The sequence below is a fragment of the Cajanus cajan genome, chromosome 1, assembly GCF_000230855.2.
Source record: "Cajanus cajan strain Asha chromosome 1, NIPB_CcT2T_4, whole genome shotgun sequence".
In the NCBI taxonomy this organism is placed as follows: domain Eukaryota; kingdom Viridiplantae; phylum Streptophyta; class Magnoliopsida; order Fabales; family Fabaceae; genus Cajanus; species Cajanus cajan.
Genome location: NC_138517.1, coordinates 79,122,067 through 79,145,430, shown reverse-complemented (window position 1 = coordinate 79,145,430; position 23,364 = coordinate 79,122,067). Strand labels below are relative to the sequence as shown.

Sequence of the window (23,364 nt, the reverse complement as noted above, 5' to 3'; positions counted from 1 at the left end):
TCAGTTGAGGTGCTTCTCTCGACCTCTTGTCAGGCCGAAGGCCTAGGATCGGCCGATAGAGGTGTTTACTAGTACATAATTGATAAGTTTTAATTGCCTACTCCATTAAAGAAAATAACACTTATTGATAATGGTGGTATTTTGATATTTTTTATATTAAAAATCAAGTATTTTAAACGTTTAAATATATTTTCACTTTCTACCACATATATTATTAGTTTTGCACTTTATAATTTTTTTAATAATCTTTATAATTTTTTATTTTGATTATTAATTTTATATATTTTTTTGTATTATAGTATTTTTTTTTCATTTTAGCTCTATAATATTTGTGTAAAACAAACGACAAAGAAGAGTTTGTATGCTGTTTTTCCATTCTGCCATTATAGGATGCTTCCCGAAAAGAATTGGTTCATATAATCTAACAGTGATCAAACCATAGACTTTTCCAACTAGCATAATTAACGTGCGATAGCAGTCTCACGTGAAAGTCCTTTTCAAAATTTAATGTTTCTTTAGATTTTTCAGTGGTGACAAAACTGTCTACCTTTTACTTTTCTCTCCAATAAGACTTCTCTCCGTCCTTTATTTTTCTTTCTTTCTCATTTGCCTTTTTTTTTTTTTTTTTTTTCTCTCTTTCTCCTTTTGTACGATTTTGTGTTGGAAATGCATGAGGCATGGCCTATCTTTTGTTACATGTTATTTATATATTTAGTCATTTACAGAAAAATATGACTTTTCCAACTAGCATAATTAACGTGCGATAGCAGTCTCACGTGAAAGTCCTTTTCAAAATTTAATGTTTCTTTAGATTTTTCAGTGAGTGACAAAATGTCTACCTTTTACTTTTCTCTCCAATAAGACTTCTCTCCGTCCTTTATTTTTCTTTCTTTCTCATTTGCCTAATTTTTTTTTTTTATTTTCTCTCTTTCTCCTTTTGTATGATTTTGTGTTGGAAATGCATGAGGCATGGCCTATCTTTGTTACATGTTATTTATATATTTAGTCATTTACAGAAAAATATGAGTGGTTAATTTTTTTTAAAAGACTAAATACATAAATCACTAAGAATAGCAAAATCATATTATTTATTTTCTCGTCAATGATGACATTAGTATTTATTTTATTTTATTAAATGATTGGTGAAATTACAGGTCATATTCGAGGAAAATGAAGAAAATGGATCCTCTCCATATTCGAGTGATGTGGCCCACCTGGCATGACCAAGTAAAACTTGAATTTGTCATAGAAGATAATATGAAGAATTGATTAGACAAGTGAAGTGGGGAATGTCATAGAAGGGGGTAACTTGGTTAGAAGCACACCCACAACACAATGATTCTGAATTTGGTTCATGTGATGATTTTGGTAATATGGCCCATACATCTACAGGAATCTGCACAAGCACAAAATTCAACAATAGCAAAGCCTGCTGGCTGTGATACGCAATGTGGAGATGTTGACATTCCATATCCGTTTGGAATGAACCGTTCCGAATGCTATGCAGACAAGTGGTTTGAAATAGAATGCAAAGCCGAAAACACTACTGCCACAGAAGAATCTTCCTATTACCCTTACCTGAAGTCTATAGGAGTGAAGGTGTATTCCATTGATGTTTCCATCAGCACGGTTGAGATCGGGAATCCGATAAACCGTAGTAACTGCGGAACCAAATATTCAACGCCGGTCAACAGCGTGCAGCTCAAAGGAAGCCCTTTCGTGTATTCCCAGGATTATAACAAATTTTTGGCCGTAGGTTGCAATAATATTGCTCTTTTGCAGTTAAATGGTGAAGATGCTGGTGGTTGTGTGTCCATATGCAACGACAACGATGATATCGAGAGCATCGATATTTCCAGCAATGAATGTAATGGAATGAGTTGCTGCAAGACTTCTGTGCCAAAGCATCTTTCAGAATTTAGCGCAAAAATTACAAGTTTGGATGAGAGTCAAAGGGTTCATGAGTGCAGTTACGCCATGATTGTAAAAGAGGACACGCAGCAGTATGAAACGGGCATCCCCTATATCGGCGACCTGAAGGATGTAACTCATGTGCCTGTGGTGCTTGAGTGGGAGATTCTCAATTTGACCCTTAAACTCCCTGCAGATCCATACACTAAATGCTATCCAACTAATGTTACATCTTCACAACATACAAACTCAGGTTGGCAGTGTAGATGCATCAACTATGGTGGAAGATACATTATAAATATTAATCCCTACCTTGCAGGAGGTTGTCCAGGTAAAGATCAGGCTTTCTCAAATAGGTAACTTTTTTTTTATAAAAAATTCAAAATAGCTACTTAAAAAAAATAAACTGAAAATGAATAAATATTATTGAGAAATGCTAAAATTACGTAATTTTGAATTAGTTGAAATTTATTAAAAATACAACGATGATGAATGGATCCTACATCTATTTAATGATTTTTTTTTCTCTTAAGTTTTTGATTATTAATAAACTATAATTCATAAGAAAGAGTGTAAGTGGAGTGTGCTGTTAGCACTTATCAATAATATTTCTGAAATATAGCTTTTAAAATAAAATTCATACAAATAAATTATTGATTTAAATGATATTGAATTTAATTTCTTTAAATAAAATTTTGGATTTGAGTTTTATTTATAAAAAAGAAAATATGATTGAAAGACAAGACTTTACTAAAAATAATTAATCAAATTTTTTAACAAAAATTAATCATCCAAAAAATTGACAAATTTTTCATGCAAATAACATAATTAAAAAAAAACAATTTAACTCATGTTTCAAAACATTATTCTCTCTTATATCTCTCATTACAATACCCATAACCTTGTAAGTAAATCCACCCGCTGCAACTGCAACCCTAATATTTAGCTCGAGTAATTGTATATTATATCTATTTTTTCATCTCATTTTTGCCTTGCCTTTCTTTATATATTTCGATTCGTCTTTATTGTATAATTCATCAAATTTATCATATTTTTTTTTCCATCTTCTGTCTTTATTTATTTATTTATTTTTCACCACACGCACTCCTCCAATAAAGATCAGTAATCATTTTCTTTATTTACTAATGATAATACATGACTTTAATCCATGCATCTTTTATAATAAACGGTGTCATTCTATCATTTCACGTACTTATTTTCTTCGAACAACACCAAACACACATTAAAAAATTTGGGGGCCGTGGCCCCACATCCATTCTGAGCTATAGGCCGTTGCCGACAAGAATACTTACCCTATATTTGATTGAGCGGAGAGAATTGGAGACGAGATAAAAAAAAAAAAAAAATCAAATTCCAATTAAAAAATAAAAGAAAATAAAATTTGAACTTTTATCTTTACAAGTCTACTTTTCCCCCCTATTTTCTTTTCATTTTATTTTCAATATTAAACAAAAAAATACATTATACTCCATATTTTTTCTTTTATTTTTATTTTCTCTTACTTACATCTCTTCCAAACATATTGATGGAAATGACTTGGAGAAGTGATGGACGTTCTCCTCTAAGTTTTATCTCCTTTATCTAATCTTCTCTTGAGGTTGAACCTTGAAAATGAAAGCGATGAACCAAGGCATAAAAGAAAGATTCCTTTGTGAAAGTTCTTAAGAGGAGAGTGTTCTCCATGGTTTAAGACTCTTGAGTAGAGAGAAATTTCTAAAAGTTCTGATTTATATAATGTCAAAAGTGAATACAAAGGTTAGGAAAATGTTTATATAGAGTAGGAAAACTTGTAGAGTAAGCTAGGCTATAACTATGGTTCAAGAGAACCATGATGAGCTTAACTTGACCATTCACCATGGTTTGAGAGACTTGTGGAGCAAGCTTCTAACTTAGAAGCTTGGGAAGCAAGCTAAGTTAGAAGCTTGTAGCACAAGCTTCCCAAGTGTGCAAGGCAAGCTACTAATTCGGCCAAAGAAGAAGAATGGGCGGCCTAGCTAGGCTTGTTTCCAACAAGTTCTCCAATCCAAAAATCTTGGAATTGGTTTATTTATGTTCATCAAATGGTGGTGAGACCTAGCTAAATTAATTCCTTGGAAAATATGGAGAAAAACAAGCCTAATATGTAAAATTTGGCTTAGGCCCAATATTGACCCAATTACTAGTTGCACCTACACACATTAATATTTATCACCCTACTTCTACTACTGAAAATATAAATATGGATGACCCTTAATACAAGGTCAAATGGAGCAAAAGTCTCCAAGTAACATACCAAAAATTCTTAAAAGAATATCCTATAATGAAAAAAAGAAAGTACCCCACAAATATAAAGGTCAAATAAACCTATACAATAAACTACTATATACAATTATATGAAAGGTCTTCAAAATTAACCTGTTCTTCTTGGGTCCTTCAATGTATCACCTCTTGATCTTTTTACCCTTAACATAATTTCATCATATATACTTAATGAAAAGTAAAATTAATATCGATAAAATTACAAGATTTAATTTGATTCCATACCTATACCATATGGTATTTTGGTTTTTAATTTTGAGTTAAATATACATTTTTTATGTCTCTTAAATAATTGAACATTAATTTTACTTTTTAAAATATATTTTTATTTCTTTTAAATTTAGAAAAATTATTTTTTAATTATAATGAAAAGAATAAATTTTTATTTTGATCGGTGTAAGAAAAAAAAGTTGGTTCAGGTAAACACTAAAACCTATAACAGCTAATTCATGACATTAATTCATGTGTCCTTATAACAGCTAGCTAGGAAAAACACTAAAACCTATATCAATGAAATTAAAAAGGTTGATTTTTCTTGTTTTAAAAAAGGGTTGAATTTGAATCCATTTCTTATATTGTTCTATTTTGGTTTTAATATATTTTTATATTAATGAGTAATTTTGATTTTAACTTTTAAATTTTTAATCTCGTATCTCTATAAAATTTGAATTTATTGTGTTTGGTTAATGTAAAGCAAAAAAAAAAATCATTTTGGTCTTGTGATTTTATTTTTTAGTATTTCATCACTTTCAAATTTAAAATAATTATTTTTAATTTTAGAATTTATTTAAAATAAAAAATAATTATTATTTTATGAGTTTTTTTTAATGACATCACATTTATGTATTGGATGTTATTTGGTATGATGATCATGTGATCTTCCATCAAACAGATAAGCAGCTAACTAATATCATGAGGGTTAAGAACAAAACTATCGTTTTTATATAGGATGAAAGCCAAACAAAAACTTTTAACTATAACCAAAATCAAAACTATATGTACAACACCTTTAAACTTTTTCACAAATTAAGATTCCTTGACGCTCTAAACTATATGTATAACAATAAACACAATAAATATATATATATATATATATATATATATATATATATCAACATTTAAACATTGTAAATTAAATCATATAATTAATCAATAAAATATATAAATTATATAGTATTGCAAAAAAGATAAATTATTCATTTTCATGAGAACCAACTTGTAACAAAGAAGAGAAAAAAAAAGAGTCTAATAAAAATTGTCGTTGTTTTGTTCCTGAATCGTCTCAAAAAAATTTAACTTGGATAGTTTTTAAGGTTAAAGATCATGGGACATCCTTTTTTCCTATTAAATATGTTTTGATTTGTAACAAGATTTTGAGTTTATTTGTTGTCACAAATTGGCTTAAGCCCTTCAGAAATGACTTAAGTCTTTTTTAGAATACTTCACTTTGAAGAAAATAAAATAATTTAAACCTTTACAATGACTTCAACCTTCTTTTAGATGATTGCAATCTTTAATTTTTTTAAAATCCTTTAAGCTCTTTTAATTTAGAAGCCCATTTTTCTAGAATATGATTTCTCATTTTCTTGAATTGACTTAAGCCCTTCTTATTTAACTTAAGTCTTTTTGAGTTGGTAGAGATAAACTTTTTTTTTTCTATGAATCTTTTCCAACTTTAATTTTTTTCTCTTTTCTCTTTGTTTTGATTTCTCACCTCTTAACCTACAAAAGCAAAATCACTATAATTAACCAAAAATTATTGTAATTTGAATATATTGGATTATATATTATAGTTATATAACTAAATATAATACCTGCATCCTTGGGAAAATTTGTATGGAAAAAAGGGTGAAAGCATGTCATTTTGCATAATACTATTCATAAAATTCAAATAAAAATGACAATTAATGATGCTCTTAGAATTTTTGAAGACACATAAGATTCCTTTTTCTTATTTTAGTAAATTTTATAATTAATTTCAGAGTCCAATCCAATACTCTCTATTTATAGTCTCTCTTTATTTTATTTTTATATTAATTTTCATCATTATTATTTTCGAAACGTTTCTAAATATGTTCAATAAGATCTACTTAAAATCTGGTAAGGAACGGTTGCTTGAGGATGCAACTCTCTCTCTTCTTCAAGCAACTCATGTTGCCACGTCAAAGTCCTCCAATGACAAGAAACTAAGGGGGGTGTATTGGTTTAGGATTTCGTAGGATTTTAAAAGACTTTTTTTGAGTAAAAAAGTCCATTGGTATTCAATCAGGATTTTATGTCACTTAAAAACAATCCAGTGGTATTCAATCTAGATTTTCAAGATTTTTTAAAGAGTCCATTAAAATCCACTGGTATTCATTTGAGATTTTTTACAACTTAGAAACAATCTATTGGTATTCAAAAATATAAGGATTTTAAAGGATTGTTGTGTGAGAGGAATTTTGAAGGACTTTCTAGTGTTATCTATAAATACCAGATTCATAAAATAATCCCATCCAAACCCATCGGATTTTGAAGGATTGTTTGAAGTGATTTTTCAAGTGTTTCAAGAATTTTTAAGTGAGTTTTTCATCTTTTTTTTCTATGCTCCTGTCTTCTCCATTTTTTCTCTACTAATAATACTACACTATTGTTCATTGTTCATATATAATATTTGTAGTACTGTTCTCATCCCATTCTCCTATTTTGTGAAACTCTGATATGTAAATGATAGTATTATTGACTTGCTCTATTTTTCTGCTCGTTCTCTTTAATTGACTTGTTTTATTTTATTCTATGTAGTTGAATTTGTTCCTTTATATAACAGAAAAAAAATGCTTAAAATTTTAATTTTTAAGTGGTAATTTTTTTTATAACACACGTCAAGAAAAGAAAAAGGTGAAAGATGAAATTGATATCATAATTTCTACAATATATATATATATATATATATATATATATATATATATATATAAGATGAATTTGTTAGGCTTTCTGTGAGTAGAATGAGATGAAAATGGATCTTAGTTGGGGAAGAACCCTCTCAGCATATAAACTGTGAACTCTCTCCTTCCCTTGAATTTGTTACTCTTATCCCTCCCCCTTTTATGACTAAACAATTTTTTTATTTTTTTTACTATGAATTTTTCTTTTTATTTTTATATTATGAAATTAAGATTTTTTTATATTTTAAAAAAAATGAAATTAACATAAGACATTGCAGTATCTAATTTTTTAGGGTTTAGGATTTATGCCTTCATTAGCTTATTTAAAAAAAAGAAATATTTTAAAATATTTGTTAGAATAATTTACATTTATAAATATCGTTAAAAATTATCATATAATATATAACTAAAATAATATATATATATATATATATATATATATATATATATATATATATTCTCTATATCTAAATACTTCCGTTTATATAAAAAAATTTATATATCTAAATATTTTCTCAGTATCGAATATACTGATTTTTTTTATATAAAAAATTCTTATGTTTTTATATTTTCGTTTTTATATGTTTTTTTTATAATGACTGAGGTATTTGATTCATTTGGATAACCAAGATATATTCGATCTTGTATGATTAGTGTGCTTCTAAAAATAATAATATAATTTTATTGATTTTGTCTCTTATCCATAATTATTTATATAACTAGTTTTCAACATATATTATTTTAGTAATTCAAATGGGAGATTCACAATGAAATAATAAAGAAAAAGGAAAAGAGAAAGAAAACTATGAAGCTTGGACCAAGGAAGATTCCGATGAATTGTTACAATTGATAGTGATATAAAAAGAGGATAAAATATTATGGAGAACTATTATTATTATTTATCTAGACATTATTGTTTTTTTTTATTATTTTTGTCTTTGACTCTTTTTAAATTTGAATGTATGAATTTTTTTTAAATCTTATCAAATGTCAAAACTCCACAAAATCCCACGGAATCCATTAAAATCTTAATTTAAAAGTCTTGCAGAATCCATTAAAATCCTGATTTTAAGTCTTGTAGAATCCTGCAAAATCTTAAAAGTCATGAAAATCCTGCAAAGTCTTTTAAAATCCGCAAGATTTTTTTTAACTAAAAAAATCCTTTAAAATCCTAATCCAATACACCCCCCTAAGTTCATAATGTATTTTTTTATTAAAACAACTTATTTTATTTTATTACTGAAAGTCTAAGATGCTACAATTACAATGTATAGTTTAGTCAAACTAAAAATATTCATAGGAAGTTCGTCAAATATTTTTCAATAAATATAATAAATTTTTCTAAAAAAAACTAATTTTAAAATTTGTTAACATGTTTGGATAAGCCTTTTAAAAAACTAAAATTGAAAAAAAAATTAACACTTTTTCATACAATTTTAACAATTTAACCTGTGCAATATAAAAAGATAAATTCTTTGAATATATAAATTATGTTATAACTAAAATCATAATAAATAAATATTTTTGAACATATATATAAATTATATTTTAGATTTATAATAAATAATTTAAAAAAATTATTGATGATTTAAAAAATATTAAATTTCAATATAAAATTAAAAAAAGAATAATAAAATAGATGAAATACTGATATTTTTTTTTAAAAAAATATTTATTAAAAAATTAACTAAAAATACTCTCATCAATTAATAATACCTAACTATTTTAATTTATATATACGATAGATGTGAAAATCACTTTTTTTACACTTTATATTCATGCATTCTAATTTATATATAAATATTTTCAACTTTATTCTTGACATTTCAGCTAAGTCTTTGTCTCCATTCTTGACATTTCAGCTCCAAGTTACGACAGTGGAACTGGGAGGACAGATATCGATGTTACAAGTAAAGCAAAGCCGGTCATAATAATAGGTAAGTATGAAGTTTTTAATATGATAGTTATGTGTGTGTTTTAATATGATAGTGTGAGTAAATCAAAATTTACTACTCAAAAAAATATCTTGAAAGATTTTTTATTTCTCTTTCATTTAATTTAAATTTAAATAATACGGAATATATACATTCATACACACATAATTAAAAATGATAACAAGTATGTTACTATAATATCGTTTCTCACACCCTCGGTTGAAAAAAGTATCCATACCCATCTTATATCTATATTGATAATAACTTTAATCTCTATTTTCATCCTCCCTAGATACTTATATACTTAAACTTCCACCCACTACCTCCATTAGGGTAAAAATTGTTACAATTAAATTAATATATAATTCACTCTTAAGTTATCCAAAACATAACTTAAACCATTCAAATATAACTTATAATTAAACAATATTAGAAATATAAAGTTTTAAATATATATATAATCATTTAACATCATTAGTAAGAGCGGAAACATTTGTTAGATAGGCTAGACTTTGACAGACTTAAGTGTAATCAATCTTATTTATTTATTATAAACTTTTTTTTTTAATATTTGACTTGACTTGTTTAAAAGTCTGCATAGCCTAAAAGTCTATTTATGTAACTTACAATACTTATAAAAAGACATGTATGTCTGAATAGATCAACAAACCTTTTTCATCACCTAATTAAATTATTCATCTTTTGTATACATTGTTGTACGAAGGTTCAAAGATAGGGTTTCTAGTATACAATTGCAACTTCCCTCTACTAGGTCGACTTAACAGTTCTATTCATTCTTTGTAAAGGCTAATAATAATAATAATGTTAAAAATTAACAAGTTATTATATTTTTTTTTTTGAAAAAAAGACTATGATCCACTCTATAAATTCAAATTTCAAATTTATTAATGAAGGTCATAGATGTCAAATATAATAGAGAAATTTTAGAAATTTATAATCACTGGTCAAAATAGTCATTGTCTCGTAACTAAAAAATACAAAATGTAAGACAATACAAATCTATGCATGTGAAAAAAGACAATACAAATCTATACAAAATTTATATTAGTAACACTTTTAAAATTCTATATTAAATTATTTTTGTTAAAAATCTTATTATTAGTAATAATATATATTAAACATAAATATTATTACACATATTATATATTCATCTCATCATATCATGAGATATTATGCAAATATTTATATATTAAGTTTAAATATTCTTTTGGTGTAATAACATCTAAAGAAATTAAAACATGATAAAGACTAATGATTAAATTGTGTAATATAATAATTAAAAATATTAATAAAAGATACAAAAACTCTAGCTGAATAAATAAAGGTGTAAGATGGTGAGATGCGTAGTATAGTAGTAGCCACCCCATTGAATTTTGTGGCTAAATCCCTACCTAGTCCCCACTTCCATTATGCGAATTTTTACACTTCCCATTGAGGACATTATTTGCCCTATAGGAAGATAATGAGTAGGGTCTAGACATATATAGTTTTATAGTATTCTCATTCTCATATTTAAAAATAATATTTGTACCCAGATTTATACTTATGCAAATAACAATTTTAATTTTCATCCTCATACCTATTGGGTATCTGTGTATTCATACCTGTGTATTCATATCTGCACTCGGACACACATTTAATTTATGAATAAAGTAAAAAAAATTAATAAAGAGATAATATTTCATACAAACAAACATAATATTAATTTGTCAAATCTTTAACATTATAACATCTAACAGAACACTTCTTATGAATAAAAATTATAAAACATTCAATCCTTGTAAATAAACCTTAAAAAAAATTCAACATAATAAAGTTGTAATTAAATTTCCAATATCTTGATCATGTGTTAATAGTATTCTCTAAGACATGTGAAAAAAATTATACAGAAACTAGTTAGATTAAAATTATAGATCAAATTATATACTATAAATTAAAAAAAAAACAAATATGTAGACATTTGACCTCATTATCGAAATCAACTTCTCCATATTTTTGCAAACGTTTGTCTTCTAAGTCTATATAATGTTTTGATCTAGTAATACTAATAGAAATTATATGACAAAAAAATGAGTTATTAAATAATTTAAATTAATAATTAAACCAACAATAAAAAATAAAATAACTTTTATTAAATAAATATAGTTTAATTATTTATTATCATGTTACTTGTGTTTCAACTAACTTGGTGCACATATAAGTGACTCTAGAGTAAATTTAAGAAGCCTAGAACGATGAGGATTCAAAACTCTACCTTTTATGCTAAATGTAGATTCTAAAACTACCACTACAAAAAAAATGATGAATTGAGATTGACAAATTGCGACAGTTATATTAATTTGTATGTAAGGGAGTGAAATTGAAAAATTAATCCAGCCGTGAATAGAAATATTATTGTTGCGCGCAACCCTTCTTCCTCAGCCACGCCTGGCCAACACATGCAACCCCTTCTTCTCTTTCTTTCTCAGCCACGCACCACTTCTTCTCATTCTTCCTCACCTACGCACAACTCCTTCTTCTCATTCTTTCTCAGTCACGAGCATGTTTAGGACTTGGATCATCTCAAACAGAAAACGCAATGCACGATATGGTTCCCTTTTCCACTAAAATCCTTATCTATCAAATTTATTTATTTTTCTCTTGAGAAATTTATCTCTTTTATCATACTTCATATTTTATTTTACTTCCACTAAAAATATTATGATATAACTAGATAAGATTTTAAATTAGTATTTTATTAATGGTTGATAATTAGAAAATAAAACAAGGATAAATACATTTTTTGAATTTTATATCTTAGATTTAAGATGAATAAATAAATAAATTTAATTAATAATTTATTTAAAACGTTAAAATTTAATTTATAAAAATAATATTTTACAATAGAAAGGTTATAATAACACCGGTGTAACTTTTACTAAGTATTACACCGCTCAATAACTTTATATTAAATTTGAATTTTATAAATTCAACTGTTAGATTGAAATTTTTTTACTCTTAGATCATATAAATAAAATTTTATATTAATTCAAGATAATTTGATACTTCATTCTTGTAAAACAAAATTGACGTAATATATACATTTCAAAATATATATACTAAAATATGAACACTTTGATTACCTTCAAGTTGTTTAATTTTAACAGAATTTGATATAAACATATAAAGTGATATGAACTTTCAATCCAGCGGTTGGATTTACAAAATTCACATTTAATATAAAATTATTGAGTGATGTAATACTTAGTAAAAGTTACACCGGTGTTATTATAACCTTTCTCATTTTAAAATATATAAATTATTTAAACTTTTAAATTTATAATAAATAATTTAAATTGTATCATAATATTAATTTTAAATAGAATTAAGTAGATTTGTTAATTATAAAAGTAAGTATATATAAAAATAAATATTAATTAAATATAATATAATTATTATTAGTAATATAATTATTATATATTTATAACGGTTCAGACACACCGGAATGAGAGGGATATAAATATAGTATAAGTATGAGATTGAATAGTTGAGAATGACTTAAATGAATTAATTTATACTATTTATACTGACAACATGTATCTGCTTTTTGATAGTTTATCTCATAAGAACTTCACAGTTAAGTGTATTTGACTTGGAGTAATATAGGAATGGGTGATCTTTTGAGAAGTTCCCAAAAATTATGTAAGTAAAGATAAAACATGCTAAAAAGTGAAGTATTGTGAAATAGAATCCTTGAGAAGAATAACTCTCAAATTTGAGATGTTTATAAAATTTAATAAAATAAAAAATAAATATTTAGTGACTAATTTAGAGACTAGATTAGTGCTCTAATTAAAATGGTTTATTCATCATAGATTAGAGGCAGTTAGTGTGTCAGGTGCTTTAAGGGTTGCAATTCCAATTTTGCGACAATTTGTGCAACGGTTCTAGCTAGTAACCGTTGCAAAATTTACTCGTGATGGACATTTCTGTGATAGTTGGTGAACTGTCGCAATAGTGTCTTTGCGGCAGTTCTAACCGTCACAATGTAGACCATATAACTGTTGTAAAATCGTCATTTTCTTGTACTGTACGATTGAATGTCTGCATTTAACTAATAAGTGCCTCAAGAATAAATTTATGACCTTAACTAATAATTCCTTAACAAGTGAGGTAATCACGCACAAACACACCAATTTGTTGAAAGTTCTTGACAAATTAAACTACCAGTATTCTTTGAATAATACAACACAACTGATTCATACATTATCTAGTTATATTCCATTACCGTAGATGAAGTTGGAACAAAAAACTTTCCAAAATAAAATAAAATATTTTTTTATCAGTCAATAAAATAAAACATGTGAGAATAGTTAGGAACCTTTAAATCTAACAATTAGGAACCTTTAAATCTAACAATTAAATCTAACATGAAGTTACAACTGGCAAATCTTCCAATAATTAGCGGCCCCAACATCGTGATGACGTAGGGACGCAAGGCCACGAGGCAGCGACACGAGATAGTGATGCAGAGTAAAGAGGCTGCAACACAAGGTAGTGATGCAAGGTAGAGATGTGAGCGATGAGGCAAGGTGGAGACACAAGCAAAGATGTGAGCAACGACGTGAGGTAAAGACGCAAGTAAAGATGTAAGCAGCGACACGAGGTGGAGATGTAATGGATGGTGCAAGCGACAACGTGAAGAGGAGACACGAGTGACAATGATGCAAGATGGGATGTGAGGCAGATGACAGAGATGGTAAGAAAAAAAAACGACGCTAAATAGGATTTTAGTTATAATATCATAATATAATTTAAATAAATAAATTATTATTATTAAGTAATTATATTATTATATTAATATATATATATATATATATATATATATATATATATATATATATATATAACTATGAAACGAGGTGGATTGGATATTACAATACTCATACTTACATCCATATCCACTAAATTTTGTGGGTTTATACTCGTCCCATACCTATTCCCACAGAAGTGGGTGTTTATCTGCCCGCATGCGGGTAGTTTTGCAAGTGCTCGTAGAGTTCAAGTCTATTTTGTCATTCCTATAAATAATGAAGAGGGTTGCCTACAACCTTTATGCACCTTATGCTTTTGGGTGGGATGCAAGTGTATTATCTCAAAAATATTTCGAGAGGCCTACCTATTGTATAATGCTCAAGTTAGCAACTTGTATTTGTATTTGAGGGTTGTCAAATGTTTGCCAAATCAGGAGATTTAATACAAGGATCAACGTTATTAATATACGAATTGAATGTCATAACGCAACACCAATTATTTTGAGACTTTAGGGCAAAAATTACAAAAATCATGGAATCATAAATGCAATATCATAAATGCTTTCTTTTATAGCAACGTGACAATAGTAATCATTGAGATAAACTAAAGGTTATCATGTGTGCACATTGTCAATGGTGTAGAGGTTCTTGAAGATTTAAGACTCTTTTTCGCTTTAAACATTATTAGATGTAGTATTTCCTTGTCATTATTCAAATTATGTTTCGTGGGATCATGTGTGACTAATAAATTATACGTAGGATCCATATCTCAAACTTCAACATCAAAATGATAATTAAAAAACACTACTAGAAAAAAGCCATTTTTCTTGCAAATTTTCCTGTAAAAAAATATTTGTAGAAATTTTTTGCGAATTTTCTTGCAAAAAAAATATTCGCAGAAATTTTTTGCGAATTTTCCTGCAAAAAAATATTTGCAGAAATTTTTTGCGAAAAATAATTTACAGATATTTCTTACAAGTTTTGCTACAATTTTAATAATTATAGAAATTTTTTTTCATGGTAAAAATTTGCAGAAAATATTGTAAGAATTTTGTTTTGTTTCTTGCAGATTTTCTTGCAAAAATAAATTCGCAAGTAATGTTTACTAAATGGTAAAAAAATTTTGCAAGTAACTTTTATTGCGGATTTTCCTGCAAATTTTAATCTGCAGGAAAAATAAAAAAATATATATTTAAATTTATAAGTTTAATATTTTTAAAAAACTTCAAGTCTCACATCGATTGAAAATAAAACAATTAAAGAGTATATAAGTTGGGGCAACACTTACCTTATAAGTTGATTTATATGGTTGAGTGTTAGGCTTATATAATCTACAATCTTAGGATTTAAAAGATTATGTATCACATGTTGGAGACATGGAAACAAATGCTTCGGATGAATTCATTGTGAGCATTTGAAAGTTGAAAAATTACTGATAGAATTTATAGTACTTTTTTTTAATTTTTTCGTAAAAAATATTCCTGCAAAATTTCTTGCGAAAAAATTCGCAGGAAAATTTCCTGCGATTTTTTTTTGCAGAAAACTTTCTTGCAATTTTTTTTTTGCAGTAAACTTTCTTGCAAATTTTTTTTGCAAGAAATTTCGCAGGAAAATTCCCTGCAAATTTTAAAATTCGCAAAAAAATATTATCCACGAAGATATTACCTACAGATAAAATTTCGCAGGAAAATTTGCAGAACAACGTTTCCTGCGAATTTTTTATGAAAAATTTGCAGAAAAAATACCATGTAATAAGAGAAATTCTAATAGTGAAATACAATGTTCATAACATCTGAACACAAACCGAGATAGGGAATGTTATTTTTATGAATGGTGTTCATGCAAATCATTTTATGTTCCTAAAAATTGAGAACTCTTGAGTTTGTAAATCATAAACATGCCACCCATTATAGTAGTGAGGATAGTTGACAAGGATATATTATTTGGCTGGTGGTTGAAACTTTTCACTTCACTTGGTCGGTATTTTTACATAACAAAAGCACCTAACCATTATAAAATGATCACATGATAGTGGTTTCCCATAGAGCATCGTGTATAGTGTAACTTCTCCATTTGCTAATTGAGGTGAAAATGAAGTGTATAATTGTCAAAACATACTCCCCAGACAGATATAGGAAGATTATCTTCAAATTTGAATGCATATCTTACATTAAGAATATGTCAAAGTTTTTCTTCGATGGGAATTTTGTTATGACATTATTATGCAAAAGGTTTCATGCAAATTATATTCCTTCTTGGTGGGAAAATAATTGAATATTTCAATTAACAAAATTGGCACCATATTATCATTTAGGCCAATTTTTACCTGAACATCAATTTATATTTGCAGCATTTTATAGAAGTCCATGAAATAAATTTAATATTTATATATATTTGTATCTCTCAATAAATAAATCCATACGAATCACACATAATTATCAACAATGGTGAGAAAATAATTAATGTGATTCATTATATGAAATGATGTTTTATCTAGCCCATACTCACACTGGAGTAATTAAACAAAAACTTTGTTTGCTTTATTTTACTTAAAAAAAAATGAAGCCTACAATGCTTGGAAATAAGACATATGCATCAACATTCAATTTATTGATATTATAACAAAAATTAAGAAAAGTTGAAAGCTTGCTGAATAGTGTTTGAACATATAGTTGTCTCATCCTTATATGTTATAGAACAATCACATTACTAAAGATTGTTGTCAAAGATATTGTAATTCTTTCCAAAGTATGTAAGCCTTATCATATCAAGCAAGCCGCCAGATTCAATAGTTTACTTTGTAGTTTGATCACGTACGACACATCCATCCCTAAAATAAGTTACCTAGATATGAAAATTATTAGCCAATTTTTAAATGAATATTAAATTGCAACTGAGTTGAGAGACCAAAAAAAAAAACATTAAGAAACTTCATGTTGATGCTAAGATTCATAATTACCATATTATTAACCATAAAAATGTCTATAATAGACGCATTGATATGAAAAGGATCACTAAGATTCTATATATAGTTCCTCGAAAGTAAAATATAGCAAGGCAGTGCAATGTTAGGCTTCACTATCTAAGACCAAATTGTGTATACTATAGATTAATTAATAAATTGTATACAATTATATACAATTTTATTTAATATATAACTACAAATAATATATTTATTTAATATATAACTACATACAATTTTAATGTTAATTTTGAATGAGATTTAACAATATATATTATGTGTCATTAGTATATATTTATACCTTTTACAATATGCCAACATATATTATATTTATAGTATAAATAAAAAAATTAGTGATAATATTATGTCACTATATAACAATTTTTTTTGTAATGTTAATTATATGATCATATATATATGTTGATCATTACCTTTATTCCATACAAACGGATAAATACATGGATATTGGAATCTCCTTAAGTGTTGTTGCTATTGAAGATGTGTGTTTCTTCTCTAGACCTTTTTATTTTTCTAATCATTGGAGTCATGACATTGAAGGAGTTTCGTTTTCTTCTCCTGCAATAGCACCAAACACTCAAGGGAATTCAATTTTCCCTCTTGATTAAGTGAGAGAAAATTTATTATGAGAGATGAAAGATGAGAGAGTTAAAATATAACTCTTAGATTAATTTCCTGATTAAATTCTAAATTTTCTCTCACTTGATTAATCTATGGGTTATATTTTAACTCTCTCATCTCTCATAATAAATTCTCTCTCACTTAATATGCTCCTTAATCTATGGGTTATATATGTGATTTTCAAGATGAATGAGCTATATAACAACATTTTGTTGTATATCCTGCTAACAACTAACATAAGATAGTAACAAATGTGAATTTGAATACAAAACCATAATGCATATAATGTCCTAATCCCATTACAAGAACAACTAGATCATAACAAAAACATTGGATACAATTTCATACATGACTTTATCTTTTATAATCTTCTAACTCAAATTTCATATATTTTTTTAAGAAAGTAAAATATCAATATCTATCATACCAATTTGTTTAAAGAAATATATATGACACCCAAATGTATTTCAACCATTTAAAATCAAATAGTTGAAATATAAAATTTTACTTAGACAAATATAAAATTTAGTTGGACAGATTCTAACTAAATGTGAATCCTAATCAAATATAAAATTTTAGGTGAATTATAAATAAATTTAAAATCACAAAAATAATTAAACATCTCTTAAATAAGAGAAAAAATTGAAGTTCTAAAATCCTTCGGTCTTTTTATTCATTTTATAACATAATCCTACTTATAGTAATAAGAAATTCATCATCGAATTTGATGTAAGATACTGTACAAAATAAAAAAAATAAAAACTAAAGAAGATTAATTTTTTTGTACATTTTGTGAATTTTTCATATGTGGTAGAAAAAAATTAAATAACCAACATACTTAGTGTCTTATAATATATAATCTAAATCTTTTATATACGTGCTTAATTAAGTTCTTTGACAAGAAAAAAGTTTCAGTCATCTTTTAGCATGTTTGGCTACTGATTGAGTTCCACATTCACACCTCAATTAGTACTGTATATTATGTTATCATCCCAATTTATATTTTTTCTAAACGATCTTTATCAAGTACAAGGGCTATTTCCCCCCTTTTTTTAGTGACCATTATGTGTTTATTAAAAATTGTTAAAAGAAAAGTTGCACATTTCACTATATTCCCTACTATTATTGCCTTATGAATCTACATCTGAGTACATATAAATTTTTAAGACTGTTTTATAACCTCTATTTTGCGTGTTAGTTTAACCTAATTAGTTATAACCCGCACGCAGTTGAATTTAAATAGACTTATTTTTATGTATTTTTGTGCTAAATATGTAGGAGTTTCTGCAAGTCTTGGATCCATCATTTTACTCATTGTTTTATGGCGGTTGTATAAAGTTGTAAGAAAAAAAATAGTGAAGAAACGCAAAGAAAGATTCTTCAAGCGAAATGGAGGACTATTGTTGGAACAAAGATTGTCTTCTGGTGAAGTTAATGTAGATAAAGTTAAACTCTTTAGCTTAAAGGATTTAACGAAGGCCACCGATCACTTTAATGTAAGTAGAGTACTTGGAAAGGGAGGCCAAGGTACTGTTTACAAAGGCATGTTAACAGATGGAAAAATTATTGCAGTCAAAAAATTTAAACTCCAAGGAAATGTTGAAGAGTTCATCAATGAATTTGTCATTCTTTCACAAATTAACCATAGAAATGTGGTTAAGTTGTTAGGAAGTTGTTTGGAGACTGAAATTCCTTTGCTTGTTTATGAATTTATTCCTAATGGCAACCTTTTTGAGTATTTGCATGAACAAAATGAGGACTTATCAGTGACATGGGATATGCGTTTAAGAATTGCTGCTGAAGTTGCAGGAGCTTTGTTTTACTTACACTCGGTTGCTTCTCAACCTATTTATCACAGAGACATCAAGTCAACAAATATACTATTGGATGAAAAGTATAGGGCAAAAGTAGCAGACTTTGGCACATCAAGAATGGTTTCCATTGAAGCTACTCACCTCACTACAGTGGTTCAAGGAACTTTTGGATACTTAGATCCTGAATATTTCCATACTAGTCAATTTACAGAGAAGAGTGATGTTTATAGCTTTGGAGTGGTTCTTGTTGAACTCTTGTCAGGACAAAGGCCAATATCCTCCCTAAGACCTGGGGAAGCTAAAAGTTTAGCTTCATATTTCATTCTTTGTATAGAGGAAGATCGTCTATTTGATGTTATTGATGAAAGAGTCATAAAAGAGGGGAAGAAAGAACATATCATTGCAGTTGCTAATCTTGCAAGCAGATGTTTAGAGTTGAATGGGAAGAAACGGCCAACTATGAAGGATGTCACATTGGAATTAGAAGGTATCCGAAAATTTGTAAGTACATCTAATACACAAGAAGTACATGCTGAACTTGATCTTGTTCGATTTGAAGACTATCAATCTTGGGATAAGTATTCTACTACCCTAAATACAGGTTCAACTCAAGATCTACATAGTGGAACATCAACCTTGGAGGATATTCATATTCTTACTATATAATTGGTTAAGTAATTTCTTATGTGTAAAATAAAACTATTTTGGTTAGAACATATTGAACTATGTAACCATTTAAAATAATAATTGTTGCGAGTGTAATCATGACCATGACACAATTAAAAATTGACTAATACGATGGTTGATCCTCATTATAATTTCTTAAAATAAAAAGATTTTAGTTTTTTTTTTTACAATTTACAAAATCATTTATGGGAATATAAGCTTAATAATGTAAGATCGATTCTTATTTGTTAAAATTAATATATATATAAATATCTTAGATTATCTTTTAACATCAGTTTCCATATTTAGTTACACCACATTTCTTTACCTTATCATTTGTTTATCTAATTAGTTAGAATATTTTATAAACACAATTACGAATCTAATTACAAGTTTGGATAACACATTTACTTTATAATTTGTTTCTTCTTAAAACATGAATGCATTTACTTTTCCAAAGTAAAAATTAGGTCAAAAATTATAATTCTTTAAAAAATTCATTCTTCTTTCCTACCTCATTTTACTTTTTATTGATCAAACAAATACTTAAAAAAAATTATCATTAAACACCTCAAATTTTGCTTTATATTAAAAATTATTAATTCAAGTAATTTGACACTTCTTTAATTAAGGATCATATTCAATATTTATCTTGAGCGTAGACTAACAACAGGAGATACTATTTTATTCCTGTAGGAACTTACCAAATAGAAATGAGTTATACACCTCATTATCAAAGAAAAAAAATACACAATGAATTTTTACATATTCATTATATGCAAACATTATAACAAGTATCTCTAGATCATGGATTTGGTTGTTCGCTTCATGAGACCTTAATGCATAAACAACTACTTTTCTTTCTTGCATCAAGACACATCTCAATCCTTATCCTAAACTGTTGTAGTATAGTTTAAACTTTCTTGTTGGACCAAAAAAAGTAATACCCTAGTTTTCATTTAATAAAATAAATAAAGTTTTTCATAAATAAAATAAATAGAAGTTTTAATTAAATAAAATTAAATGAAGGCTTTGAGAAATTGGATTTTATGATTAAAAAAAAGGTTTTTTAAGAAGATAATGAGTTAAGATGTGGCAAATGATTACCACACCCCCTATCCATAGTTTTAAAAACCGGACCGGTCATCGAACCGGTTAAGGTACTGGGTCAGTGGGTCAAAGGTTGAACCGGTGGGTCACTAGTTGAACCGCATGACTCGATTTTTATTTATTTTTATTAAAAAAATATTCATATTAAATATATTTTATACTTATAAAATTTAATAAATTCATATCTTATTTTAAATTTCAATTTTTCTATCTTATTTAAAATTATTTTTATTTTTATTTTGTAAAAAAATACATAAAAAAATTACATGTTAAACGATATATTAATACAAATTAAAAATATAAATAATATGTACATATATAATATGCTTGCAATTAATAGCACAAAATAATATATGTAATATTTACATAAATATTGCATTATTATATATACAATTTAAAATTAATAATATACTATAAAAGTTATTTAAGTTGTATATATTGCAAACAAATATATTAGAATAAGTAGTCATTGTTATATTTAATAAGACTCCTTGCTTTTTCATTAAGAGATTCAATTTTCATTATTATTTTTGTGATTTATGGTCCCTTAAAAAAAATTTAAAAAAAAAAAAAGTGGTTGAACCGGTTTGACCCACCGGTTCACCATTAAACCGGAAAATTGACCAGTTCAATCCGGTTTGAAACGGGTCGACTGCATAACCGATCCAAGTTTAGATTCGGACCGGCTGGACCACCGGTTCCCGGTCCAACCGGTCCGACCGGCCGGGTCGGTCCGGGTTTTAAAACACTACCCCTATCTAAAAAATATGCCTCATTTTTTTTTATATCTTTTTACAAGGATTCGGCGCCTCCACTTGATGCTTTACGCCCACGCTTCGTTCAGGCAAAGCAGTGCTACTTCCAGGATTTTTTTCGGCCAAGCTCGGGAACCTTCCCTTTAGTGAAAGGCTCTATCCCGGGACGAAGAGAAAGAGAGGGGGAAGGCCAAGTACGAGATCACAGGGATCGGGCTGGAGCTTGACAAGAGCGATACAGGAAACCATACAATCGAAGGACTTCTTTCAAAGAACCGATTCTTTATACGGTAAATGAAATGGTTAAACCCCCTAGTAATATTATATGGGCGCGCCGTAGAAGCCAATTCGGTGAAAGAATGCAGGCAGCTTTAAGGGATAGAACCTACCCTACCCACGGACCGACAGATAGGACGGCACCAGAAGCTACCTCTATTTTCGCACGAAATAGCGGAAAGCGGTATACGAAGGAAGCATCAGGAGATGTGAGAGCCCTCGCTTGAAGAAGCTTATTGTGTGTGATAATCCAGTCGGGGAATTGACTCCGCAATAAAATCATCATCTTAGGGAATGCCTTGAGCGAGCCGAGTGCGTATCCCCTGAGTACGATGCCCTAGATCCAGCAATAAAATCAAAAATTATCTTTTTTATCTACCTCATCTTCCTTTACTCCTTTTTCTTCCGGTATTCTATCGATCTCTAACCACTCTCTATTAATTTTTCTTTTTTTATCTTTTTTTTCTTGCTGATTTTTTCTCTCCAATAATCAAGAAACTTATCACTCATCTCTATTATTTTTTAAATCCTATTTTTTTTATTCCATCATTTTTAAACCTTACTTTTTCACCACATATTCAATAATTAACATATTGATACAAAATTGTGATTTTTTTAAGGCGTCGTTTAAAAATATGATTTTTTGATTTTATGATGATGATTGATTAATAACTATTTTTCTTATTATTACTGAAAATTAATTTCTTGAATTGTGTTTTATATGATTCTTAAAATATACTCATGGAAAGTACTCTCTAGAAGAGTAAAAGTACTTTTAGAAAGTACTTTTTAAAAGGGTAAAATTGAAGGCTATTTGAAAAGGGAGAAAAAAAAAGACACTACGAGATATATCATTAATAAATGGAAGTGCATTCAAGAAAAGCCTAAGATGTAAAAATTGTTTTTCTAGCTATTGAGTTTTGATCCTCACAAGTCCAATGAATTTTTTTTTAATAAATAGTAGCTTGTTAGCTTTAAGCCTAATTTAATTACTATCTTGCTTTATGTTGTGCCGTCTTGGAACCTTATCATAAAGTTGTGAACATAAAGAAGAATCTTGAGGGAGTCTTGTTATCACTTCTTGTATTGTATCTCTTCTTGAATCTTACTTATTAAGGTAAAGAGGAATGAGTTGTCTTACTCATATATATAATATGGATTATAAGTAGAAGGGTTGGCCCTAGACCCCGTAGGTTTTGCTTGTACGTTCTTGGAAGGGTTATGAATAACTTGGATCATA

General features: G+C 27.6%; 1 protein-coding gene across 1 annotated transcript; it reads left to right on the top strand.

Annotated features, from left to right (window-relative positions):
• The first annotated feature begins 996 nt into the window (after window positions 1–996).
• LOC109811421 (wall-associated receptor kinase-like 8) lies at window positions 997–20,151 on the top strand. The gene is made up of 3 exons (XM_020375175.3): window positions 997–2,242; window positions 9,017–9,091; window positions 18,782–20,151. The coding sequence occupies exons 1-3, from the start codon at window positions 1,336–1,338 to the stop codon at window positions 19,981–19,983; spliced, it is 2,184 nt and encodes a 727-aa protein (XP_020230764.1). The 5' UTR covers window positions 997–1,335; the 3' UTR covers window positions 19,984–20,151.
• The last annotated feature ends 3,213 nt before the right edge of the window (window positions 20,152–23,364 follow it).

Bases quoted from the DNA above. Each gene is read 5' to 3' on its own strand.
- LOC109811421 (XM_020375175.3), top strand. From the start codon at position 1,336: ATGATTCTGAATTTGGTTCATGTGATGATTTTGGTAATATGGCCCATA. The intron at 2,243-9,016 runs GTAAAGATCAGG...TTGACATTTCAG, and splicing joins CCTTGCAGGAGGTTGTCCAG to CTCCAAGTTACGACAGTGGA. The intron at 9,092-18,781 runs GTAAGTATGAAG...CTAAATATGTAG, and splicing joins AAAGCCGGTCATAATAATAG to GAGTTTCTGCAAGTCTTGGA.